Genomic DNA, 25,857 nt, shown 5'->3' on the forward strand with positions numbered 1-25,857 from the left:
TGATTCTTCAAGGGGTTAAAGGGAGGCTGCACGTTCGGGTTCATATGCAGAACATAAAATAAAAACAAAATTAAAACAGAATGGAATAAATCATAGCAGCACATTCTATATCTCGCTGACTCTCATCGTCATGGACACTGTCTCAACAGCCTCAGGATTCAAGTTGGCACAAAGGACGCTGGGAAATAAACTATATATAAAGTTTGGCAGCCACTGGTATCTATAGGCTATATTTATATTTTTGTATAGAATTATAAAAAATATCAAAATAAATAAGAACATATAAATAATAGCAAAAAAAACAACAAAGATTTGGCAACGTACGTTGAGTTTTTTTTTCTTCATCTAGGTCATATTTTGACATCAGCCATTGTAACTCGCTTGCCTTATTTTGTTTGCAAGGCGTAGAGACACACACAACACACATATTAAGTAAGGTACATTGTTAATATTCATCTATGCATGTCACCTAGTAACATCACTATGATATTGTTGTGTACAAGTCCATAACTTACTCCATTCTTTCCCTGCCTATTTTCTCTCTCTTTCTCTCCCTCTTTTCCCAGAAGAAGGTGTCAGTATCTATTTGAGGTTTGAGTGAAGGTTGGGAATTGTTCTTTTTAAGAGGCAGTGCAGGTGGAAAGTGGATTCTTCCTGAAATGGCAGAATGAGAAAGAAGTAAGAACAAGTGAGAGGAAATGAGAAAAAGAGAGAGGGAAAGAGAAAGAGAGAGGGGGAAGGAGAAAGAGAGAGAAGGGGGGAGAACACCTTTGTCTGTACAGTAGGTCCACTTTTTAAGCCACAGGTTTACCTCACGATAGGAGAAAGAAGGGAAGGAGAAAGAGAGTGATGGAGGGAGAGAGACACAGTGTATTTCACAGTAGTGTCTCCCAAGGAACAGGATGCATCGTGCAGGGGGAAGCCCAATAGGTCATCCATCCATCCATCCATCCATCCATCCATCCATCCATCCATCCATCCTCCATCCATCCTCTCTTTCACTGAGCCTATTTCTGAGTCCTATCATCAAAATGATGTCCCACGGATCTCATACAGTAGTCACAGCTGTCGCATGATGTTGGTCCAGTCACTTTTCTGTTCTTGGCTTACACGTGTGTGTGTGTGTGTGTGTGTGTGTGTGTGTGTGTGTGTGTGTGTGTGTGTGAGTGTGAGTGTGTGTGTGTCATCGGGATATGTTTGCTGCACAGTGAGCGAGCACACTGTTAATCAGTTCAGTTCTATGCTCGGGTCTGGTGTGCAGCGTGAAGACTAACAGGAAGAGTGACAGAGGAGAGCAGGAGGATGTTGACTCTACCCACCATAGGGCACACAGGGTCAGCCGGAGGTGATAGAGAGAATAAAGACAGATAATTAAAGAGAGAAAGGGGTAAATATAGATAGAGAGAGAGGTGAGTTAAGAGGGCAACAGAGAGAGAGAAAGAGAGAAAGAGAGAGAGAGAGAGAGAGAGAGAGAGAGAGAGAGAGAGAGAGAGAGAGATGGGGAGTAGATGTACTGTAGGACGGATATTAGGGGAGAAGTACAGCATGAGGAAAAGAGAGAGCGATCAGAGAGGAAGCATGGAGGAGTAAGAAGAGGAGTCAGTGCCTTTTACAGGTTAGAGTAAGAGTCTGTTTGGCTTTGAAGAGTTTGTGTCTGTCTCTCCAGTAGCCAGGATGAGTGACCAGGGAGTGTCATGTAGAGTATCTCTGTATCTCTACCAGTCTAAGTCAGGGACCTCTAGTTAGGACCAGGGACAAGGGACCTCTAGTTAGGACCAGGGACCAGGGACTCCAGAGATGGGGCAGGCGGGGGAGGGGGGCCTCATGGCTCAGTTGTCCATGGTCTCTGCAGCACACACCATGGTGGCGTAGAGCTGCTGGGGGCTGTGGTGGGGGTCAGGGTGGGCCGCCCTCTCTCTCTCCTCCGCTTCGCTGTCTGTGCTGCCCTCGCTGTCCAGCCGGTCCGAGGGGTGGCAGGACGCAGGCAGGGCGGGGTACAGGGCGTTGGGGGGCAGCGGGCTGGGGAGCAGGTCCTCGTCCGAGCTCAGGTAGTCGCCCTCGGCCGACGCGGGGCTGGCTAGGCAGAGGTCCTGATAGCCGCCGCCGCTACCGAGAGAGCTAGGGGCGAACTTGGAGGGCTGCCCACGGAGCTCCCTGACCTAAATAAACAAGAGAGAAACAATTTATATATATATATGTATATATATGTACCTCCAAAGATCTAGCAAATATTTTCATATCAACATTAATGTATACTGCATTTTCACTCAGGTAACACACATTTAAGATAACATATACATATTTAAATGTTGTGTCACTAAGCTTCAGTTGGCAAGAAGAGTGCATGCAAACCTTAAAGTGTTGCAGGGTGACCCGTTTCTATAGCAACCTGGTATTGTGGTCGTGCCTGCGGTGAGGGGTCTATCAAACCAGGGCTAGGCTATGAGTGTGTGTGTGTGTGTGTGTGTGTGTGTGTTCTACATCTAGTACCAAGGAAATTATGAACAGCTAGATGGGGTTTACAGAAAATCTGAGCGATTGTGGTTTTTTCAGCTGCCAGTACAATCTTTTTTTCCTTTAAAAATAACTTAATGAGAGCACCCACCATTTTGTCAGTGCGTGTGTGTGTGTGTGTGTGTGTGTGTGTGTGTGTGGACTACTATAAAGCCTACCTCGATGGAGTGTAGTAGGTGTCCTTGCGTGACAGACGCAAGCCACAGCCTAGGTCTCTGTGTGCGTCAGCATGTGTGTGTGTGTGTGTGTGTACAGGTACCAGACTGAGTCAGGACAAATCTCAGAGTTTTTTTTCCCTACATGCACTGAGGCGGGCGGGGAGGAGGCAGGGTGGTGGTTAACCAATGGAAAAACGATGACTCTGCACACGCCCACCCCTTCCTTCTCTCTGTCTCTCTTTACCATGCAAGAGCAGAATATAGCACATTAAATGACTGCCCTGTATCAGTATCAATATTAAACCTGACTAGATAGAATCTCATTATGATGCTCTGATACCAATGAACATATCAAAATATAAAGTAACTATATAAAGTAACTAAAACCACAAATTCGAATCCAAATATTTACGACGAGACACGCTACTGTAGTTTCGGTACCCTTCACGGAGAAGGTACCGTATGACGGTAGGTAAGGCGATGTAATATATGCACTCGAAGAACTAGTGAACAGAGAGATATGAAAGGGCAGGGCTCTCCCATCACTGACTCACATGCCTCTCGCTGTCACGCACAGCCTCTCTCTGAATGACTACCTGTGGGGCTGTCATACTCCACTTTGAGCTGATGAGTGTGTGTGATGGTGTGTGTGTGTCTCTATGTGTGTGTGTGTGTGTGTGTGTGTGTGTGTGTGTGTGTGTGTATATATACTGTGTGTGTGTGTGTGTGTGTGTGTGTGTGTATATATACTGTGTGTGCGTGTGTGTGTGTGTGTGTGTGTTTTCAAGCATCTCTCTTGCTCTCTTTAGCACATTCTCTCACACACATCTATTGCAAGAGACAGGGGTAAGTGTGTGTTGTGGTGGTGGTAAAGGTCATGAGGGGGGGGCTGGTGGTCCCATATTACAAGAAAGGCCTTTCCACTGATGCGATTCGCAGATGTGTGGTGGCCAACATGATTCTCAGATGAATGTGAAAGCAAGATCATGATCATGTTTAGCTGGCCACAAACACAGCTGGGCTTTTACTGATACTGTGTGTGTGTGTGTGTGTGTGTGTGTGTGTGTGTGTGTGTGTGTGTGTGTGTGTGTGTGTGTGTGTAAGTGTGTGTAAGTGTGTGTAAGTGTGTGTAAGTGTGTGTAAGTGTGTGTCTGACCTCGTTCTTGAGTTCAGAAATCTGGTCTCGGAGCTGGGTGATGTACTGTCTGGAATCACAGTGGTTCAGCTGACCCTGGATTAGCCCCTCCTCCTTCTGTAGTAGAACACAGGGATAAGGATGATAAGACACACACACACACACACACACACACACGCATACACACACACACACGCATACACACACACACACAGACACACACACACACACACACTCAGACAGACAGACAGACACGCGCACACACACACACACACACACACACACACAGACAGACAGACAGACAGACAGACAGACAGACAGAAAGACACGCGCAAACACACACACACACACACACACACACACACACACACACGTTACCTGTATCTCCAGGTCAGCTACCTTCTGCCTCAGTTCAGCCATAGCAGCCATGCTATCAGCCTCCCTGAACCGCACCGCCATCACCTCCTCTTTACTCTACAGAGAGAGAGAAAAGAAAGGAGGGAAAAAGGGGGAATAAATGGGAGAAAGAAAGAGAAAAGGTTAAATGTTAAATGAGTGCAATATCCATGATCCCCTCGAGCAGTCCCAAAGTCCGCAGCCCACATTATCAATGCTATTCATAACTACCTCTCCCTCTCTCTTTTCTCTGTCCTTCTGTCCTCTCGAGCTCCCTTCCACCAGCCCTCCATCTCCCTCCCTCCCTCCCTCCCCCTCTCCTCTCCTCTCTAACCTTGCAGTCGGACTCAGACTGTTTCCTCTTCATCTCGCTGAGCTGGGTCTGCAGCCCCTTGTTCTGCCCCGCCAGCAATGCCAGTCTCTCCTGCAGGGCGGCGCTCTCCTGCCCGTGACGGTCGATCAGCTTACTGTGGATCTGGTTCTGGAGGAGAGGAGAGGGGGAGGGGGGAGGGGGAAGGGGGAAGGGGGGATGAAATGGGGGAGAAAGAGAGAGGGAGAGGGGTGAAGAGAGGCAGAGAGGGAGAGAGAAAGGGAGAAAACGTGTGCCACGGTGACAGTGAGAAACCGGCGTTTGGATCGCGGTAAACGTGTGTGTGTGCGTGTGCAGTTTGTGTATCGTATTCAGCAGGTGTGAATTCTACTGTGAACAACCCAGCAGCCAATACCACATTCATCAGGGGTGAGAAAACAGTTTTAAACCGAAAGTCAAAGTCACACAGGGGTGGTTTCCCAAACCTAGATCAAGCCTAGTCTTAGGGCCAATCCCAATTCACCCCTACGGCTTCGTTTTCACCCCTATGGCTTCGTTTTGCGCGTTCATGTTTAGGGGTAGGGCTATCCCAATTCATATTTCATCGAGCCATGGCTTCATTTCGAGGCCTAACTATGGCTTCATTTCGAGCGATTCCAGGACCAGACTAGCTTTGAAGCCATAGGGGTACGCTACCCCTTGATTCCAGGATGCATTGCGAATCATCTACAGAAATGTTATGTCGCTCTATTCAATGCGGAAATGTCATTTTACTTTCTCTGTAATTACTGATTAATAAAGATTTGAACAATTATGATAACCATCTTATTATCTTAGTTTAATGTCATTTCAATGCATTATAGACCTTTTCTTTACAACAAGCATAACAAAAAATCGCTGTTATGCTGAGGTGCCTATGCTTAACATAGAAAGTTCCACAGTCCAGCGCGCTCGGGTTTAACAGTAGAGGACTGGTAGCCTACCTGATCACTTCCATTAGACTATCAAAGCAGGACACCGGAGCACTCATATCTGCGCGTTTGTCACAGGGTGACAGTCCCTGTTCCTCTGCCCGGCGTCAGTCCAATGGAATCGTCAAGCACAGCCTTCCCCATAGAAATACATCGGTGCGCGATTACAGAGATGTACAATCATGTTTATTTAGAAATAAATTGTGGTGTTTGACAGCGGATGATGGTAGACATATTTAATGTAAAGTTATCTATCTAAAGTTATCTATCCACAGGCTGATATGTGCATGATAGGTGCAAATCCCCCCCCCCCCCCCTCCCCCCTTGGTGGTATATGACGCTATCTGTATTGCGGCACTTATTATACCAAAACAACTCGCAATCTAATCCGAGCAGTTGTTATTATGTAATATTATTGATGGATGTGCCATTTTTGATGGAGGGCAGTGAGCGGGAGACTCATCAAGGACATGTAGTTAATTAATGCAGTGGACAGCGGCTGTTTCTCCAGCGTTCCTGTCACTTCGGATTTCGGAACGTCATAAAATTAAATCTGTAAGTCATGCATTTTTCCATGTTTCCCATTGATGGTATATGACGCCGTAAATTTAACTAAAGTTCAGCCGCGAAGTTGTTGCACTGTTGTCCTAAATCAGTGCAGACTGGCAGGGTAGGAGCACAGGTTTCATACAGGTTAGAGCGCCGTTATTCTGTCATGGTCTGATGATGACTATTTGATCCTATTTGATGACTTGTTTGATCGATTGATAGCGTAAAAGTGAAGTTGTGAATGAGTCGCGAGCGTCAATGCTTTTCTACGATAATACTGATGACGTATCGGTCTTGAAGGGTTGTCCCATTTCATAGGGGTAGATTTCAACCCCGACGGCTTGTGGCTCTGTTCGAAGGCCTTGGCTCGAAATCGAGTCACACTCGAAAACGAGCCGTAGGGGTAGAAAAGGGAATCGGGATTGGGCCTTAGACTGAGACTAAGAAGACTATTTCAATAGAGAAATTGAGTGTCGGAGTCCCGAGTCGTGTACTATTGTGGCCCTGCATGCGGGGCCGTGTGGACATGCGGCATGCGTAGCGTTGCTGACCTGGCTGTCCAGCTGCAGAGCCTTGAGTTTGACCTCCCGTAGCTCGGCCTGGGCCTGGGCCTCCCGCAGACGCACGCCCATCAGCTTGTCCTGCAGCTCGTTCATGGCGTTCTTCTTAGGAGAGTCCTTCCAGTGGCCGCCGCCCCCGCCGCCCCGGGACATGTGGTGCTGGGGGAGGGAGGGGGAGGGAGGGGGAGGGAAGATGGGATGTTAGGACACCCTACAACCTGTGTGTGTGTGTGTGTGTGTGTTCATGAGTGTATTTACAGTATGTATGTGTGTATGTGAGTGTTCATGAGTGTATTTATAGTATGTATTAGTGTGTGTGTGTGTGTGTGTGTGCGTATGTGTGTGTGTGTGTGTGTGTGTGTGTGTGTGTGTGTGTGTGTGTTACCTGCCAGCGCTGGTTGAGGTCTGTCACAGTGTCCTGCATCTCTCTGAAGATGCGCAGCGTCTCCAGCTCCCTCAGCTTCACCTGCTTCAGCTCCTCCTGCAGCAACGCCATGTTGTTCTCATCTGGCAGGGAGCTGCTCCTCTGGAAGACACACAAACACACACACACTAGAGACATGAACACACACACACTAGAGACATGAACACACACACACAAGAGACATGAACACACACACACACACACACACACACACTAGAGACATGAACACACACACACACACACACACACTAGAGACATGAACACACACACACACACACACTAGAGACATGAACACACACACACACACACACACTAGAGACATGAACACACACACACACACACTAGAGACATGAACACACACACACACACACACACACACACACACACACTAGAGACATGAACACACACACTCACTCACTCACACACACACACACACACACAAACACACACGCACGCTAAAGACATGAACACACACACTCTCTCACACACACACACACACACACACACACACACTGTGGGGTGTGTGAGCTCACCTTCTCCAGGTCCAGTACTTTGTCCTGCATCTCTTTGAGAGCGCCAAGAAGCTCCGCCTCCTGCAGCCGTGACTGCTCCAGCTGCGTCTGCAGACCGGTCACAAACTGCTCTGTATACTGAGACCACGCACACGCACACGCACACACACACACACACACACACACACACACACACACACACACACACACACACACTACAAATGACTCTGTATACTGAGACACATTTAGGCCATAAATTATTATTATTATTATTATTATTATTATTATTATTATTATTATACCCCACAGGTCAACCAATCACAAACTGAGCCCCCACAGACTGACAAATCAGTAACATGAATCAACTGTTTAAGTTGACACATACAATATATATTAATGTATTAATAGATCAGATAAGCAGATCAAGCCCATTTGTACAGAACCACTCTCATGAAGAGAAGTAGAGTACGGTGACAAACCATCCAACCATGACACTGTGGTCTTGGTAAAGGCTATGGTTGGAGAGGAGGGGAGGGGATGTGGTAGGCATCTAGGCCAACAAAAAAGAGAAGCAGCAGTTTCTCATTTACATTTACATTTTTGGCATTTAGCAGACGCCTTATTCCAAAGCGACTTACAATCAATACATTTGAATACTAAGCATGTGAATCAGCAGTCCACTATTCGTTGCAGGAAGAGTACTCTAGCTCGGGCCCGGGGCCACTGATAGAAGGAAAAACCTTCTCCCTATTATCGCCTTCTACTAAAAAATTTTTTTTTTTTTTTTTTTTTCATATTACTGGAGAAACTGAGAAACAGTACAAGGGGGGCAATAGAAGTTCTTAGGGACACAGTAGAGGGGAAAGCGGGTGTCTTTAGGAGACGTAGTGGTGAGGGTCAGAAGATGTCTCAGGAGGAGCAGTTAAGATGTAACCTGAAGAGATGGGTCTTCAGTCTACGACGGAAGATGGGTAGTGACTCTGCCGTTCTCATGGACTGTCAGAAACGACGGAGAGACAGACAATGAGAGAGAAAGCGGGAACCAGACATCAGAGATTGAGTAAATCTCGATCTGTAAACTGCCCTCTATCTCAAGTCTGTACTGTGTCTCCTGAGACTTCTACTACCCCCTATACTGCCTCTCCTGAGACATCTACTACCTCCCTATACTGCCTCTCCTGAGACATCTACTACCCCCCTATACTGCCTCTCCTGAGACATCTACTACCCCCTATACTGCCTCTCCTGAGACATCTACTACCCCCCTATACTGCCTCTCCTGAGACATCTACTACCCCCCTATACTGCCTCTCCTGAGACATCTACTACCCCCCTGTACTGCCTCTCCTGAGACATCTACTACCCCCCTATACTGCCTCTCCTGAGACATCTACTACCCCCCCATACTGCCTCTCCTGAGACATCTACTACCCCCCATACTGCCTCTCCTGAGACATCTACTACCCCCTATACTGCCTCTCCTGAGACATCTACTACCTCCCTATACTGCCTCTCCTGAGACATCTACTACCTCCCTATACTGCCTCTCCTGAGACATCTACTACCCCCCTATACTGCCTCTCCTGAGACATCTACTACCCCCCTATACTGCCTCTCCTGAGACATCTACTACCTCCCCTATACTGTCTCTCCTGAGACATCTACTACCTCCCTATACTGCCTCTCCTGAGACATCTACTACCCCCCTATACTGCCTCTCCTGAGACATCTACTACCTCCCTATACTGCCTCTCCTGAGACATCTACTACCCCCTATACTGCCTCTCCTGAGACATCTACTACCTCCCTATACTGCCTCTCCTGAGACATCTACTACCTCCCTATACTGCCTCTCCTGAGACATCTACTACCCCCTATACTGCCTCTCCTGAGACATCTACTACCCCCTATACTGCCTCTCCTGAGACATCTACTACCTCCCTATACTGCCTCTCCTGAGACATCTACTACCCCCCTATACTGTCCCTCCTGAGACATCTACTACCCCCCTATACTGTCCCTCCTGAGACATCTACTACCCCACTATACTGTCCCTCCTGAGACATCTACTACCTCCCTATACTGCCTCTCCTGAGACATCTACTACCTCCTATACTGCCTCTCCTGAGACTTCTACTAGCCCCCTATACTGCCTCTCCTGAGACATCTACTACCCCCCTGTACTACCTCCCCTGTACTGTTTCTCCTGTGGGGGGGAAAAAACACGACGACTGACAATGGCCCCTGGATTGAGCTTAGATTACTTTTTCCTACTAAGACTGATGGATAGATGATTTACTTACTTACTGAAATTGATTAGTTGTAAGTCGCTTTGGAATAAGGCGTCTGCTAAATGCCAAAACTGTAAATGTAAGTCTTAATGTGGGAGAGAGAGAGCGAGAGCAGTGGGTGTGTGAATTCAACCTTACTACTGTACCCAGGCCACTTCCACTGACGCCACTCATCTCATCCACCATCACACACCAGAACACACACACGCACACACACACACACACACACACACACACACACACACACACACCAGACCTGAAACTCCCAGTCCACAGCAAACACACAATAACAAACCCCAATCTCTGTTTCCCCATTTCTGTACGTCAAATTATGTTTTGCTTCGAGTGTGGGAAAATATATGCAACGATGACGGAGAAAGATAGATAACTTTTTCTTACGATGACTGATGATTCAATTACTTACGTAGACGAATGTATTTGTTGTCAGTCGCTTTTTATTTATCTGCTAAATTACAAAAATGTAAAAGAAAAAAAAGATCTATAGGCTACATCAGTCATCATAAGAAAAATAAATCTCTGCTAGGACCAGGGGCCATTGGCATGCTAGAAGAACGAAGAATGACTTACTTATTTACAGATGGCAACTGTGACACATTGTCTACCCCTTTAGCATGTAGCAATCAAAAGCAGTAACTTTATAGTGCATTAGGCCCAGTGAATAAATAAACAGGCACTTCAGTTAAAACCACCCTGAGAAAGTAGATATTGATTTTAATAATAGTTATTGTTTATCACTCTATTTCTGTGTTTGAGGTTTTCACATTGGACCCACATAGAGAAGCAGGAAGCTGTGTGGCACCCAGCCCACCTTGGTCACAGAACTAGCTCTGCAGTCACTGTGGAAATATGCCAATAGACGTGATCTCTAAACTCAACACAATACACATGCACAATCAAAACCATCACAAAACAACCACACGCTGATTGTGATGGTTTGTATGAAACATATGTTGAGGGCCTTTTCTGACCATGTGACTTGACCAAGGAAAAACCAAAAATGAACGATCATGAACGTAATACTGTACATACAGTATAGGCAATGCAATGTTCTACATTCACACTTGAAAGAGTGAGTGTATGGATAACACTGTTGACAGTCAATTGTGACACAGAGAGACCATCACACTGACCATCACACTGACCATCACACTGTCCGCACTGATTCACAGTTGCCATCTTGGCCAGACTGCCTTAAGCCTTAAGAGCTTGAGCCCTAACTCAATACTTATTCTGGGACAACCACGTTGACACTCCCCCCTTCTCACCAGCAACAACATTCAGTCATAAAAAAAAAAATCCCCCCCTCGCTGCATAATTCATCACCATGTCATCCATTTAGCGTGTAATCGTCTTTAACATTTCCAAGTTAAAATATTCCAATTTAAGCAAATCCAGAAATTATGTCTATATTTGCCTGGGCAAGCAATCTAGCCTCAGAATGAGTTGCATGTCTGCCAACCTCAAACAAGAACAAGAAGAAACAAAACAGACCTCACCCACCATTCCCTACCCACTAGTGCTAGTATTTTTCCATACCGGAAAAACTAAACCCTCCATTTACACAAACTGAGAAAAGTAATGATGCTAAAATACATTCTTCTTTCCAATACAATTCTTATCAGTTCAAATTCCTTGTGGAACTGGAATCCCGTTTGATAACCACTGTAGGCCTACTTCATATTGGTTCATAGATTAGGCTCATAAACAAGCCTACAGAAGCCAAATTACTTTTATCGCCAAGCACAGCCCATGTATACGGACTACCTACCCTGAAGCACACAGTCACTTTACTCAATACTACCTCTTACACCCACTGCCACGAGAGCAATACTCATGACATTTCTACTTTGTACTATTTTATTTTTTACTACTTGTACTGCTGCATGGTGTCCTGTCTTATTTGTCTTATTTGTCTCCCACAATTGTCTCACTTATGTCTAACTATTGTCACTTTATTTATCTTGCCTTATTGCCTTATTTGTCTTTGTGCTGCAATGTCAAGGAACCAAAACCTAAGAATTCTACTCTCTTACACTTGTGTAATGTGACGTAGTAATAAAACGTCAAACTTGATGTTGTCCCCCCCCCCATCTCAGAAAGACCAGATCACATGAGACCAGATCATGACTGGTCTGAACTCCACTGTGGGAACTAATCACCTCCTGACTCTATTATGGTGAATCTATCTATGACGTGAGTCCAGACAAACTGATCTGGTCAGTTTTACAGTTTGTTGTGTTCTGTCTGCACTGCTGTCTGTCCTGTGTTGTTTTGTTTGCATTGCATTTAGAAATGCTCTTACTGTAACGCCGTATCAAATTCCTATATGTGTATGCTTAATGTGTATGCATAAATGCCAATAAACATTATCTCCATCTCCATCTCCATCTCCATCACATGACACAAATCCCGCTGGAATGATCCTGACTCTGGATCAGCTGTCTATCACCACATCAACCCTGTTACCGCCTCAGTGTGCTTGCTTGTGCTGCTGCAGCTCCTTATTGTTAAACCCAAACTCTGACTCCAGGTCAGTGGTCAGTGACCTTGATCTGCTGCTGTTCCCGTAGTTACCTTGTGTTGCTGAAGGTCTTTGATGGTGTCCAGGGCCTTCTCCAGGCTGCTGCTGGCCGCACTGAACTGCTGCCGTACCACCGCCAGCTCTCGCTTGATCACATAGTTCTCCTCCGCTTCCTGCGCCCGTGTCACCTGACCCTGGAAGCATATGACATGAGGTGTTTTTTTTGATTGATTGAAAACTTTATTAGAAGATTTGCAGACGTAGGTACATGAAAGTACATATTACATACAAGGTCAACTAACAGGATAAAAACCCAAGAAAGCCACTGGCTTATTTCAATTGGGGTCCTTGATTCTCAATTCATCGTTACATGTAAGACAGTGTTAGGGTCGGGTCTCCTCGGTAACGCTGCACAGGGGGGGGGGGACCGATGGCGGCGTATTTTAAATACCACTTTATCGACTGCATATTTATTACATCTACAGTGTCTGCTGAATGCCAAAAATGAAATGGAAAAAACTGTGTATGCATTTGTTTGTTCTGGTGAAAACCCAGTGAAAAAAAAAAAGGTGGAAGTGTAGAAAGGGTGGAGCCTCTGACGATGGTTTAACCTGTTTGGGGTTAGATGCGGTATTATGAGGTAAGAGACCCCGAATGTAGATGAACTACAAACATCTGTATTGCTTCCCATCTAAAGATACCCAGAAGAATCCAGAGTCCTACTGACTGGGAAAGGACCAGACAGACATGAAGCCTTGGGGAGGTCACCTGCGCCTCCACATGCCTCATGCAAGGGTTGGACAGTACAGGCACGTCTTTATATAAGGAGTCCTGCGATTGGCCACACAGATGCACATGCGGTCAAGGGTGGGAAGTGGGCGTGGCCTGACAAACTGACAGACTAACGGACGATCAACCTGGCAGACAGACAGACAGACACAAAAAAGAACGTTCTCCCATGCAGAAGTCAGGCGTCGCTTTTCACCGTCAAGGAGAGGGAGAGAGGCAGGCGCAGGAGGAAGGGAGAGGACAGGAAGGGGTGAGTGGGGGAAGAGGAGTAGGAGGAGGAGGAGTAGGAGGGGTTGGTGGTTTATCAGTACTGTACCTGTATCAGTCTGTCTGCCAGAGCAGCGCTCTCCTACAACACCAGTGAAGGAGAGGAAGAGGAGGATGAGGAAAAGAAAGAGAGATGTGTGGAGAAGATGGGGAGAAAAGCAAAGAGAGGGTGTGGGGAGGATAGAGAGAGAAAAGGTGGATGAACATGGAGGAGTAGGGAAGGAAAACGAGGGAAAGTAGAAAGAGAAAAGTGAAAGAAAAGAGGACAAGAAAATGATAGATGATAAAGAGACCAGAGAGAAAGGGAAGACAAAGAGATTACTCAGAGAGAGAGAGAGGGAGAGAGAGAGAGAGAAAGAGGGAGAAAGAAAAGCTCTCACTACGAGAGTACTTGGAAGAGGAAGAGAGATTGAGTGACTCATCTTAAACGAGGTCCATCCATTTAAACATCCGTTCTCTCATCCACTCTCTCCTAAAATAAACAATTTAATCAGGGGAGGCTGGTGACGGTAGAAATCGGAGGACGTGCTCATTGTAATGCATAGAATGATCCTCCAATTTCTACCTCCACCAACCTTCACTGATCTTAATGTGAATCTAAACTCTCAACACAAAGTGATCTGACTAACATATACATTAGGCACTATATAATACTATTCCACTTAAGATTGAATTGCTTTATGCTTTAAATATCTGCTTGCAACATTTGACTATGTATTATTCGGCATCATAAACCTGATTGACAAAAGCAGTTAAGTGTGAATCGGAATCAGAGCCAAGTCCAACTCTTACCTTCTCCAATGTCTCAATCCTCTGCTTCAGGAGCCTGTTCTCTGTGCGTAACCGCTGTGGGTGTGGGTGTGTGTGTGGGTGTGTGTGTGTGGGGGTGTGTGTGTAGTCCAGGGAGAGAGAGAAAAATAATAAAAAGATCAGTCACTTTTGGAATTGGAAAAATAATGTTCACTGTAGTTAAATTATTAGTGCGCACACGCACACTCGCGCGCGCACACCTCGCGCGCGCACACACACGCGCGCGCACACACACACACACACACACACACACACACACACACACACACACACACACACACACACACACACCTTGATCTCTATCTGCTCCTCCATCTCTTTGTTCTTGATGGCGGTATACTCCTTCTCAAGCCTAGTAAACAACAGCATTGCAGTACAGTTAGTATCTGAATCAACAACCATCATATGCTCCTCTCTCTTCTACCCATTCAACTCTTTACAATAAAACATTTTATGTTCAATATACACCACTGAGTGAAAATAAACAGAAACTAAAACGGTTGTTAATCTTAATCTCACTTTGAGGACCAACAACCCGACAACAGCATCACAACCACATCCCCGTAAGAGACCATACTGTATATCAAGCCTGTCCCCTGAAAGGAGTATTACGATAATATTATTCTCATTCAAATAACGATGAAAAGAAAAAAAAGGCCTCCTACTTCTTCATCCTCTTGGGGTTGTATTTGACCTGGTACGCCCTGAGGATGAGCTTGTCTGTGCAGCTGTCAAACTGGTGGGGGATCACCTTCTGGAAGTGCTGTTATGGAAGGGGGGGGGGGGGGGGGGGGGGGGAGAGGGGGGGAGGGATATGAGTAATCACAGCATATTTTTCTCATATTTTCCCCCCCTCTCACGCGATAAGATGTGATTACTAAAAGCCAAAGCTACTAAACAGAGGCCTTGTGTGTTGACATCACATGGTTATTTTTGACACTAACACCTCAAAAGACATCGATCTGTACAAAGGATCCACTTATTCGGCTGTTTCGAGTTTTGTTTGTCTCCAGCTGAGCTCATTCCCAGGTATACAAAGTGAGTCACAGCTGAAAGTGCTGTTGGGGGGGTTGGAGGGGGGAGGGGGGGGCAAGCATTATGTGTTGAAATCACATGATAAATATAGACACTTTAACAATGTCAACTTCAAAGATGTCGATCTGTACAAAGACCCGTTAATGTCATTGTTCTATGTTCTATATGTCTGCATCCGTATCCTGTGCTGTATGTTGTAAATGAGCTACTGAGGCCGTTCATAGCAAACTAATAAATCTTCCTCAGTAAAGAGGGAGGAGGAAGGAAGGGTCGGCGTGTGGACTGCAAGGGGGGAGACACTGGGACATGACACTGGGACATGACACTGGGACATGACACTGGGAGACACTGAGAGACACTGGGAGACACTGAGAGACACTGGGAGACACTGAGAGACACTGGGAGGGACTGGGAGACACTGGGAGACACTGAGAGACACTGGGAGACACTGAGAGACACTGGGAGGGACTGGGAGACACTGGGAGACACTGGCAGACACTGGCAGACACAGAGAGACACAGAGAGACACTGGGAGGGATACTGGGAGGGACTGAGAGACAGTGGGCGACACTGGGAGACACTGGGAGACACTGGGAGACACTCTGAGACATTGGAAGAGACTGGGAGACAGTGGGACGAGGACGACGACAAAGGGAAAGCAGAGGACAGTGGGTCTGACCTGAGACATTCCCTCCATGTCCAGCTGGATGAGGTCCGTCTGGTTGTACTGCAGGATGGCCATGCCCACACGGAATATGATCTCCAGGCCCTGGGAGAGGACAGACAGTACGGTCAACACTCACGGACACACACACGCACACACACGCACGCACGCGAACACGCATATGCACACATATGCACACGCCGCACACACGCACACGGACACGAATATGCACACACACACACGCACGCCGCACAAGCCGCACACACACCGCACACACACACACACACACACACACACAGCACCACTGTGAGGCTCTTACCTCGTACATGAAGATGTCAAAGATGCGGGTGGCGACGGGCAGCGGGAGGAAGGTGAGGAAGAGGGTGAGGAACCAGGAGGAGGCGTACATGGAGGTGTGGAAACTCTGGGAGCGGAAGTGAACATTCAACTCTGGGAGCTGCTCCTGTAGGAGGAGAGAGAGAAAAAGTGAGGGGGGGAGAGAGAGAGAGAGAGAAAAAGCGAGGGGGAGAGAGAGACGGGGGGGGGAGGTGGAGAGAGAGGGGGGGGTGGAGGAGAGAGAGAATCGTCAGACGAGAGCCATTGATGTCAGGATGTCGTCAATGTACAGGAGAGAGAGGGAAGACGTAAAAAAAAAGGAAATGTATAGACTAGGGCACAATACAAGTTTGTAATCAGTTTGTGCAGGATGGTGAGGCTGAAAGGAGCCACAAAACCGTTTTTTTCTCCTGGTAGAAAGACACAGGCTGTGTGAGTGTATTTGCTGCCCCCCTGTGGACATCATTATCACTGCAAGAGTTGTGCTTGTTGCCTCCATGCCTCTCTACACACTACACAAGAACACCAGTGGGCTACGCTACTCAGGGGAGGCTGGTGGAGGTAGAAATCGGAGGATGGGCTCATTGTAATGCATGGAATGGAATGCGGAATGGTTTCAAACATGTGTAACTGTTTCTGTTATAGACTGTAAGAAGAAAGGGCATTTACAGAACCAATCAGAACCATACCGGGCTGGCTCTGATATGATCCTTTCCAGCCCTGTTTCAGTGTCTATGGTGAATGGAGGATGCATAAACCAGGCCAGACCAGTGCTGCTCAGCTCAGCTCAGCGTGGCTCTGTAGTGTGAATTAGGGTTTCGTTTCTTACCTGCAACAGGTACTCAAACTGGTAGATGCAGAGGCCAAGCTCAGCCATGGTGGGTTTGAACAGTTCTCTCAGACGATACTCCTGCATCAGGCGCACAAACACACAGAACGCCTCCTCCTCTGGCATCTAGACAAGCACAGGAGAGACCGATGGGGTGAGCTGTGTGTGTGTGTGTGTGTGTGTGTGTCTGTAGTGTGTGTGTGTGTGTAGGTGTGTACTATGATATAAGCATTGTCAGCGGTTCTTCATTCATACAGAGACCGATGGGGAGAGCTGTGTGTGTGTGTGTGTGTGTGTGTGTGTGTGTGTGTGTGTGTGTGTGTGTGTGTGTGTGTGTGTGTGTGTGTAGGTGTATACTATGATATAAGCACTGTCAGCGGTTCTTCATTCATACAGTATGAGAAACAGAGAATGAGTGGTCAGAAAAGGATAGCTCTCTCTATGTACCTCCAAGGTGTTTTAGCTGCACAAGGGACAGTGACTGGAGACGTTACCTGCATGAGAAGGAGCCCAACGATGAAGGCACTTCCCTGGCAGTAGCCCACCTCCCGGTCCACCAGAGAGTACGCCTGCAACACAAACACACATACATAAAAATGTATATGCATGTACTGTACATGCATAAATACCGGGCGAGGCTGGTGGAGGTAGAAACCGGTGGCCAGGCCTATTGTAACGCATGAAACAGAATGAGGCATGATACCATTCCTCATTGACACCATTGATACCATACCTTGTTCCATTCCAGGCATTACAATGTGGCCGTCCGAAAAGATTTATACCTCCATCAGCCTCCCCTGCTAGTTTTTTTGTTAAATAAATGTTAACAAAATGAAGTTTTCATAGTCTTTGGTTCAATTACATCACCTTTATCTGTAGATATTGTTTGAAAGAAGATCAAATATTGATATGTCCATATTTCTTAAAAAAAACAAAAAAAACAATTCATGTGGTGTTCTAGTTTTTTCATATGACCGTATAATATGCTGCTATTATATGAGCATTTCCCCCTCTGCAGTACGTGCCAATGCAAACTAAAACTCAGAGCTCGAATGTAAAAGGTCAAAGGTTAAAGGTCACCCCCCCCCCCCTCTTCCTCCTCCTCCTCCTCCCACTGGTTCTCAGTCTCACCTTCATGACGTTGAAGAGCACCTCCTGGCCCAGACTGTCCTGGCCCTTGAAGAACTCGTGCTCCGGGTAGGTGCGGGCGATGTCCCTGCGGATCAGCTTCTCGCAGGGCGAGGACATCTTCAGCAGCTCAGAGTACTGGTTCTTCACGGGCATGTCCGTGGCGTTGCCCAGGAGCTGCCACACGATGGCACGGAAGTGATGGGGGATGCCCTTCCTGATCAACTCCTGGAGGAGGGGGGGGGGGAGAAAGAGAAAGGAGGGGAGGGAGAGAGAGGAAGGAGAGGGTGTTTGTTTGCTAATCATAATCTTCATCATGAACCTTTGATTCCTACTTCCTTGTTGTCTGGCTGTGATCAGTCATATTTTCCCCTCCCTCTTATCTGTGCTTTCTCTTTTTTTCCCCCCAAAACTGTCTGACCTCCCTTTTGTTCCACCACTCTCCCTTTGTCCTCTCTCCTCTTTTCCCATGTTGCTCTATCCGTCCTCTAGTCCCTCCCTCCCTCATCCATCCATCCATCCATTCACTCTCCTCTCCTCCCTTGCTCTGTCTGTCCTCTATGGTCCTCTGTGGCTCAGGTAGAGCATGGCGCTAACAACACTTAGGTTGTGGGTTCGATTCCTGCTGGGACCATATATACTGAAAGATGTATGCACTCACTGCAATGTAAGTCGCTTTGGATAAAAGCGTCAGCTAAATGGCATATATTATTATTATTATTACATATATTATCCTCTCTCCCTCATTCATCCTCTCCTCTGTGCTCTCTCTTCTCATCGTCTCCACTCCTCCATCCTTGCTTGTCTCCCCTTCCCCCCATCCGTCCTGTCTTTTATCATCTCCCCTTTTTCCCCCTTGCTCTGTCACCCATCTCGTCCGTCCTATATGTCTTATGTCGTCGTCGCCCCCCATCCATCCATCCATCCATCCATCATCCATCCATCCATCCATCCACCATCCACCATCCACCATCCATCCATCCATCCATCCATCCATCCGTCCATCCATCCATCCACCAATCCATCCATCCATCCATCCATCCATCCATCCATCCATCCATCCATCCATCCATCCACTCCACCATCCATCCATCCCTCCATCACTACTCTGTGATCATTACAGCCTGTAAGGAGATCCAGCACTGGTCTGACCAATCGGAAAACAACGTTCTGTTACAAGTCTGTTTTGATGCCACTGACTGGCCACGTCGGCCGACACACAGATCAGTCACAGAATCAGTCACAGAATCAGTCACAGAATCAGACTCAGTCACAGGTTTCGTCAGGAAATTGCCTCAAGGACGTTGCTCCCAGGATGACTGTATGAACATTTCCCAGCCAGTGGGACAACAGTGACATCGCTGCAACGTTAAAAGCATGGGCCACCGCATTCAACACGCATTACCACGCATTACCACGTCTCCAACACCAGACGGATGCGGAGAGGATTGCAGACGGGTTGTCACGGGTTACAGGGGACCCAGTCTGGGGGCGACGCACACCGATGCCGCTCTGCCAGACGAGCTTAAGAGGGCCCCTCGTGGCTTCTGCTGCCCGTGTGCTATCCATCTCTGTGACCGGGGGGGGGGTCTTTTAAATAGGGTGAATCCTCACAAAGCAGCCGGCCCAGATGGCATTCCAGGCCACGTCCTCAGAGCACGCGCTGACCAGCAGGCAGCAGTCTTTACGGACATGTCCCACCTTTCCCTGTCCCGGCCTGTTATCCCCCCCCCACCTGTTGCAAGGTGACCGTCGCTGTTCCTATGCCCAAGACAATACAAATGTAACCTGCCTAAATGACGATCGCCCCGTTGCACTCGCATCTGTCACACCATGAAGTGCTTGTTACGGTGCACATCAACTCCACCCTGCCAGACACCATGAAGACAGCTCAGTCTTCAATCACCGGAGGGCGGGGCTCCCAGCTTTCCAGGACAGGCGGTGTCTGAGGAAGGCCCGGAATATCACCACACACCTCAGCCGACCCAGACACTATTTGATGTCTCTATTACCATCTGGCAGACGGTACAGGTGCCTCCAGACAGACCGGTACCGAGACCGTTTCTACGTCCAGGACATAAGACTTCGCTGCACTACTTGGTGCTCATCTACACCTAAGACAATTTGCACTGACTCTCTGCATATCGACACACACACACTCGCTCACTCTCTACTATTACATATACACACACGTACACATACACTCACAGACACAAAGTATCATCACTGCTGCTAATTATTACTGTATTGTATTGCTCAATAAATCGTACATTTATTGAATTTATTAACACTTATGCCTATGACACGTATTACCCATTGTATTTTGTTCCGTTTTGTTCCGTCCTATTATTTCCTCTGATGAAAGGAAGCTTGCAAAATAAGCATTTCAGTGGACAACTGACAACCTGTATCCTGTGTGAATATTACCCATGGATTGCATATTTATATCAAGGTTTATTTGATCAACTTTGACTTGTCCTCCCTTCCTTACCTTCAGCAGCTTGTCCTTCTTGCGTCTCCACTCCTCCCACTCGTTGACGATTCGTCCCCACAGGATCCAGGTGTCCTCCTCCAGGTGGGACAGGTTGGACGAGGCCGACGAGCTTGAGACCAGGGACGACCCAGAGTTGCGCCGTGAGCCGCTCATCGAGCGCATGGACTTGGAGTCAGCCTCCAACAGCCTAGGGGAGGGGTGGGGAGTCAGGGAGGGGTTAGAGAGGGGCAGGGAGGGGTTAGGGAGGGGCAGGGAGGGGTTAGAGAGGGGCAGGGAGGGGTTAGAGAGGGGTTAGAGAGGGGCAGGGAGGGGTTAGAGAGGGGCAGGGAGGGGCAGGGAGGGGTTAGGGAGGGGAAGGGAGGGGTTAGAGAGGGGCAGGGAGGGGTTAGAGAGGGGCAGGGAGGGGTTAGAGAGAGGCAGGGAGGGGCAGGGAGGGGTTAGAGAGGGGCAGGGAGGGGCAGGGAGGGGTTAGAGAGGGGCAGGGAGGGGTTAGAGAGGGGCAGGGAGGGGCAGGGAGGGGTTAGAGAGGGGCAGGGAGGGGCAGGGACGGGTTAGAGAGGGGCAGGGAGGGGTTAGAGAGGGGCAGGGAGGGGTTAGGGAGGGGCAGGAAGGGGCAGGGAGGGGTTAGAGAGGGGCAGGAAGGGGCAGGGAGGGGTTAGAGAGGGGCAGGAAGGGGCAGGGAGGGGTTAGAGAGGGGCAGGAAGGGGCAGGGAGGGGTTAGGGAGAGGCCATACGGAACCATTGCAACCCTCTGTTTTTACCTTTGGATTGCATTCACATCAATGCATTCACATTCTACCTGCCACTTTTTTTGGTAAACAGCTGAGGGATGGGGCTGTTGAAATGTCACCACTCTCAAATTCCTAGATGGTGCTTCGGATGCCAGGACTGACCATCCATGAGATCAAAATGATAGTTTTAACCATGGAGTTTTAACCAAGCTATACAGTGTTACAATGACATTGGTTACAAACAATGAAGTAAAACAAGCTTATTTTGGGTTCTGATGGGATAAGACAGTTGAACTGAGATTGTGGCATTTAGTTCAGTTTTATTCTTCAAGAATCAATGGCTTTATATCATCATCAAGTATAAAAATAGATGTACCTAGGGGTGGGCATCGACGATCGATAATTGATCGATAAGGATCTTGGTCGATCACAAAATAAAACATTTGGTCGATCACAAAAAAAAAAAAAAACGACCAAATGTTTTATTTTGTGATCGACCAAGATCCTTATCGATCAATTATCGATCAATTATCGATCGTCGATGCCCACCCCTAGACTACCGAACTACCAATCCCAGAATGCCCCTTTAAGTGACTGAGCCTGGCGGTTTGAGGCACACACATTTGATAGGGGAACATTGGACCTATTGTGAAGGACTGTAATCGGAGCCAAGGCAAATAGCAGCTAGCTACTCTGATAGTGGATCTGCAGCCTACACGATATACTGGAAATGCCAGTCACAGCTAAAGCCCAGCCTCTCTCTACAATGCTAGTCACAGGGGCAGAAACAGGGCAGGTGCAACAGTGTGTGTCAGGCATGAAAACAGGTCGGGGTGAAAAAGGTGAGAAGGATATGAGACCCGGATTCTGCTAGGGCAGTCGGAGACTGAGAGCCCAAAAAGATTATCGGGGTACCAGAAAGAGACACATCATACATGCGGGCTCACAAAAGCTCTCCCTCTCACTCTCCCTCACTCACACACACACTCCAATAGGCTACGAGACCAGTGGCGTCATTTCAGCAAAAGCCACGATATGGCATGGTACCGAATGGGGGGGTAGAGGTGGATTTTTTCCCTCCAAATCAGTTATGCAATAGTCAATTTTAGTGAGTTGTTTCTGTACAAAAACGAAAATATGAATGTATAATTAAGTGCAAATAAAGTATCTTTACATGTTCACATGTAAACATACACATACTGTATGTTGTATAAGAAACTAGACTGACTGACTAGGCCCCGCGGTGGTGTAGCGGTCTAAGCACTAGCCACTAGTGCAAGCTGCCCACCGGGGACTGGGATCGAATCCCAGCTCGCCAGATCCGGATATGGCCGAGGCACACACAGGGAGCGGCATATTGAGCGGCCGCTCCCGAGGGCGGTATAGGAATAGTTCCGGACAAGGATCCGTCGCGCAACACCGCCCCCTGGGTGCCGGAATAACGGTGCTGGGCTCGAGGAGCCAGTCAACTAGTCTGCCTGGCGGCCTCCTCTGGGGCTGCCGGCCACGGGGTCGTGCGGCGGATCCTACGCAATAGGCAGGGGATAATTGGTTGCTAGGTTGGGTTTAATTGGATACCAAATTGGGTGAAAAAGGGATAAAATCCCCAAAAAAAAGAACAAAAAAAGAAAAGAAACTAGACTGACAACTTCTCATGAAATGCGCAACAGTGCAGCTTTAATATAAGCTAGTACAGTGTTTCCCAAACTGTGGGGGGTACTGCAGGGGGGGCGCGAAAAAAATAAATAAAATAATAATATATATATATATATATATATATATATACGCGATCCATGTGCACCCAAGCTCAACACATATATACCATATATCTGCCATATATCATACTTCCGTTATATATCGAAAAATATGATAAATACATATAAAACGGAGGTATGATATATATGGCAGTCTCACGCGCCTGTCACGTCTCCAGTACATTAGACCTTTGCATCCTTTGATACATATGGCGGGGTGTAAGGATCTTGTAACTTCGCAAACAATGGCAAAATTGAAATAGTTTACTCTATGTTCAACTGCCGCGGCGAAGTTACAGATCCTTACATCCCGTCATACAGTATGTATCAAAGGATGCGAAGTTCTAATGTACTGGAGACGTGACAGGCGCGTGAGACTGCCATATATGTGCCGTTTTATATGTATTTATCATCATATTTATATCATCAAGGATCTTGACGGGATGTAAGGATCTTGTAACTTCGCAAACAATGGCAGAATTGAAATAGTTTACTCTATTAAACTAAGCGTTAATTAATATTGCCTTTAAGCGTTTAAGCGTTTAAGCGTTTAAGGTAATTAAGCGTTGCCTTTAATATACAAATATTGTATGACCCTCAGCCTGCTCACACGGCGCGGCTCCACGGTTCTTTGGTGGAAAGGCATTTTTAACGAACTCCCAGCGAAATCAAAACACGAAAATCTTCTGTCACTCACTACCTTTTCCAGTTGAACATAGAGTAAACGATTTGAATTTTGCCATTGTTTGCGAAGTTACAAGATCCTTATATGTATCAAATGATGCAAAGTTCTAATGTAGCTACTGGAGACGTGACAGGCGCCTGAGACTGCCATATATCATACCTCAGTTTTATATGTATTCATCATCATAGTTTTCGGGCATTTAGCTCATTAAACGGCGAAAATCACTGGCGTACCTGGGTTGCGATTCCATTTAATTTACAGGAAACTATGTGTGAAAGGGGCTAACAGCTTGCAAAATAGGCTGACAACGCTAACGTTAGTAGTTATCTGTACTGCACTTAGTAATGTTAGTACCAAATGTGAGTACCAAAGTTAGCCATCTATCGTTAGCTAGCTATTTGTATTTTGTTAATGTTACATTCTTATCTCAGTATTTGCAACTTCAGTCCTTGTCTTCTCTCAGCATACAAAAACCTCAGCTGACGTTCTGTCACCAATTTCTTCACCAAGGAGTTTCACGCGCACATTACAGTTTCAGCCCTTCACGCCTGCGCACCTGTTCGCTACGTTGCTTCGCTTTTCTGTAGCCCTGGTAGGGCCATCAACGGCCCATCAAAATGTTATCGTTCGAACGTTCAACGTGCGTTCCAGACTAATGGGCCGCTCCGCCCCCCCCCCCCCCCCCCCAAAAAAAAACTAATCGGATCTATATGATTCAGGGAAGTCACCAGTTTTGGATTCAAAGCGGCTAATTTCGACGAAAGGTGAGCGATTATCATGCCTGGTGTGTGTTTGGTCCAATTCAGTATCAAAGTGGCTACCTCACAGCTAGCCTGCCCGCTAGCCTTTGGCCAGAGGATCTACAGCCAATGAGACATCTGCTCAGCACACCTGCTACAGACCACACCTGCTACAGACCTCACCTGCTAGGACCCTCACCTGCTACAGACCTCACCTGCTACAGACCTCACCTGCTACAGACTTCACCTGCTACAGACCTCACCTGCTACAGACCTCACCTGCTACAGACCTCACCTGCTACAGACCTCACCTGCTAGGACCCTCACCTGCTAGGACTGGCAACAATGTTTGCAACTGAGCACCAACTGGGCACAAACGTCTCAGCCTACACGTAGGTCTGAATAGACAAAATTGCTACTGGTAATGTCGGCTATAATGGGTACCCTGGATGATCTGTGCTCTATCTAAGGAGAAGAGAAACTACATTCCTCAACAAAGTCCATCTCCCCATCTCTGTTTTGCAATAGAAATACTGTAGGAGGTCAACAACCACTAGATGACTGGATGAGTTCAACAACCACTAGATGACTGGATGAGTTCAACAACCACTGGATGACTGTTCACACAACAACAACAACAACAACAACAACAACAACAACACCACCAGCCCTCTTACCGGTTCTGCTCCTCTAGCTTGGCCAACAGCTCCAGCTCGTCTGGGCTCAGACTCTCAGAGTCGGCGGGGGACGCGGCGGGGGCCGACAGCGTGGCATCATGGGAGGACGAGTCCGGGCTGAGCACGGGGCTGCCCATGGAGGGGGGGTCGGGGTCCAGGCCCGGGGGCGTGGATGGAGGGCACTCCAGCTGAACCAACCCCTCTCCTGTGCCCCCTCTCTCTGGGCTGCCACTGGGCGTGGACATGTTGGGGGTGCGGTGGGGTGGCCCTGTGGGACCGCCGGGGGGGGGGAGGGTGCGGCGGGGGTGGGGGCGGTCTCCTCACCTGTCTCCCCCTTGGTTCTGTAGCCTGATAGGCTACCGCAGCGTGGAGCCAATAGGATCAGGGTTCCTCAAACCTGTCGGAGAAAAACGGGGCACTTGACTATCCAGCGTCAAGTACAAGTACTCAATCTAATTAATAGATAATAATTCACTTTGTAAAACTCGCTCTGAAAACGTGATATGACTGACAGACAGACAGACAGACAGACAGACAGACAGATCAAGTTGACTTA

General features: G+C 47.5%; 1 protein-coding gene across 1 annotated transcript; it reads right to left on the reverse strand.

Annotated features, from left to right (window-relative positions):
• Window positions 1-1,829: 1,829 nt before the first annotated feature.
• evi5l (ecotropic viral integration site 5 like) lies at window positions 1,830-25,546 on the reverse strand (the record flags this gene model as incomplete). The annotated part of the gene is made up of 19 exons (XM_080524739.1): window positions 1,830-2,159; window positions 3,829-3,924; window positions 4,186-4,281; window positions 4,538-4,684; window positions 6,585-6,752; window positions 6,979-7,119; window positions 7,551-7,667; window positions 12,416-12,556; window positions 13,468-13,500; window positions 14,211-14,264; window positions 14,520-14,580; window positions 14,894-14,991; window positions 15,943-16,032; window positions 16,247-16,390; window positions 17,093-17,218; window positions 17,587-17,661; window positions 18,224-18,448; window positions 20,712-20,901; window positions 25,302-25,546. The coding sequence occupies 19 exons, from the start codon at window positions 25,544-25,546 to the stop codon at window positions 1,830-1,832; spliced, it is 2,577 nt and encodes an 858-aa protein (XP_080380865.1).
• Window positions 25,547-25,857: the final 311 nt, after the last annotated feature.

Source organism: Nansenia antarctica (genome assembly GCF_963989245.1).
Source record: "Nansenia antarctica genome assembly, chromosome: 2".
Lineage (NCBI taxonomy): Eukaryota > Metazoa > Chordata > Actinopteri > Argentiniformes > Microstomatidae > Nansenia > Nansenia antarctica.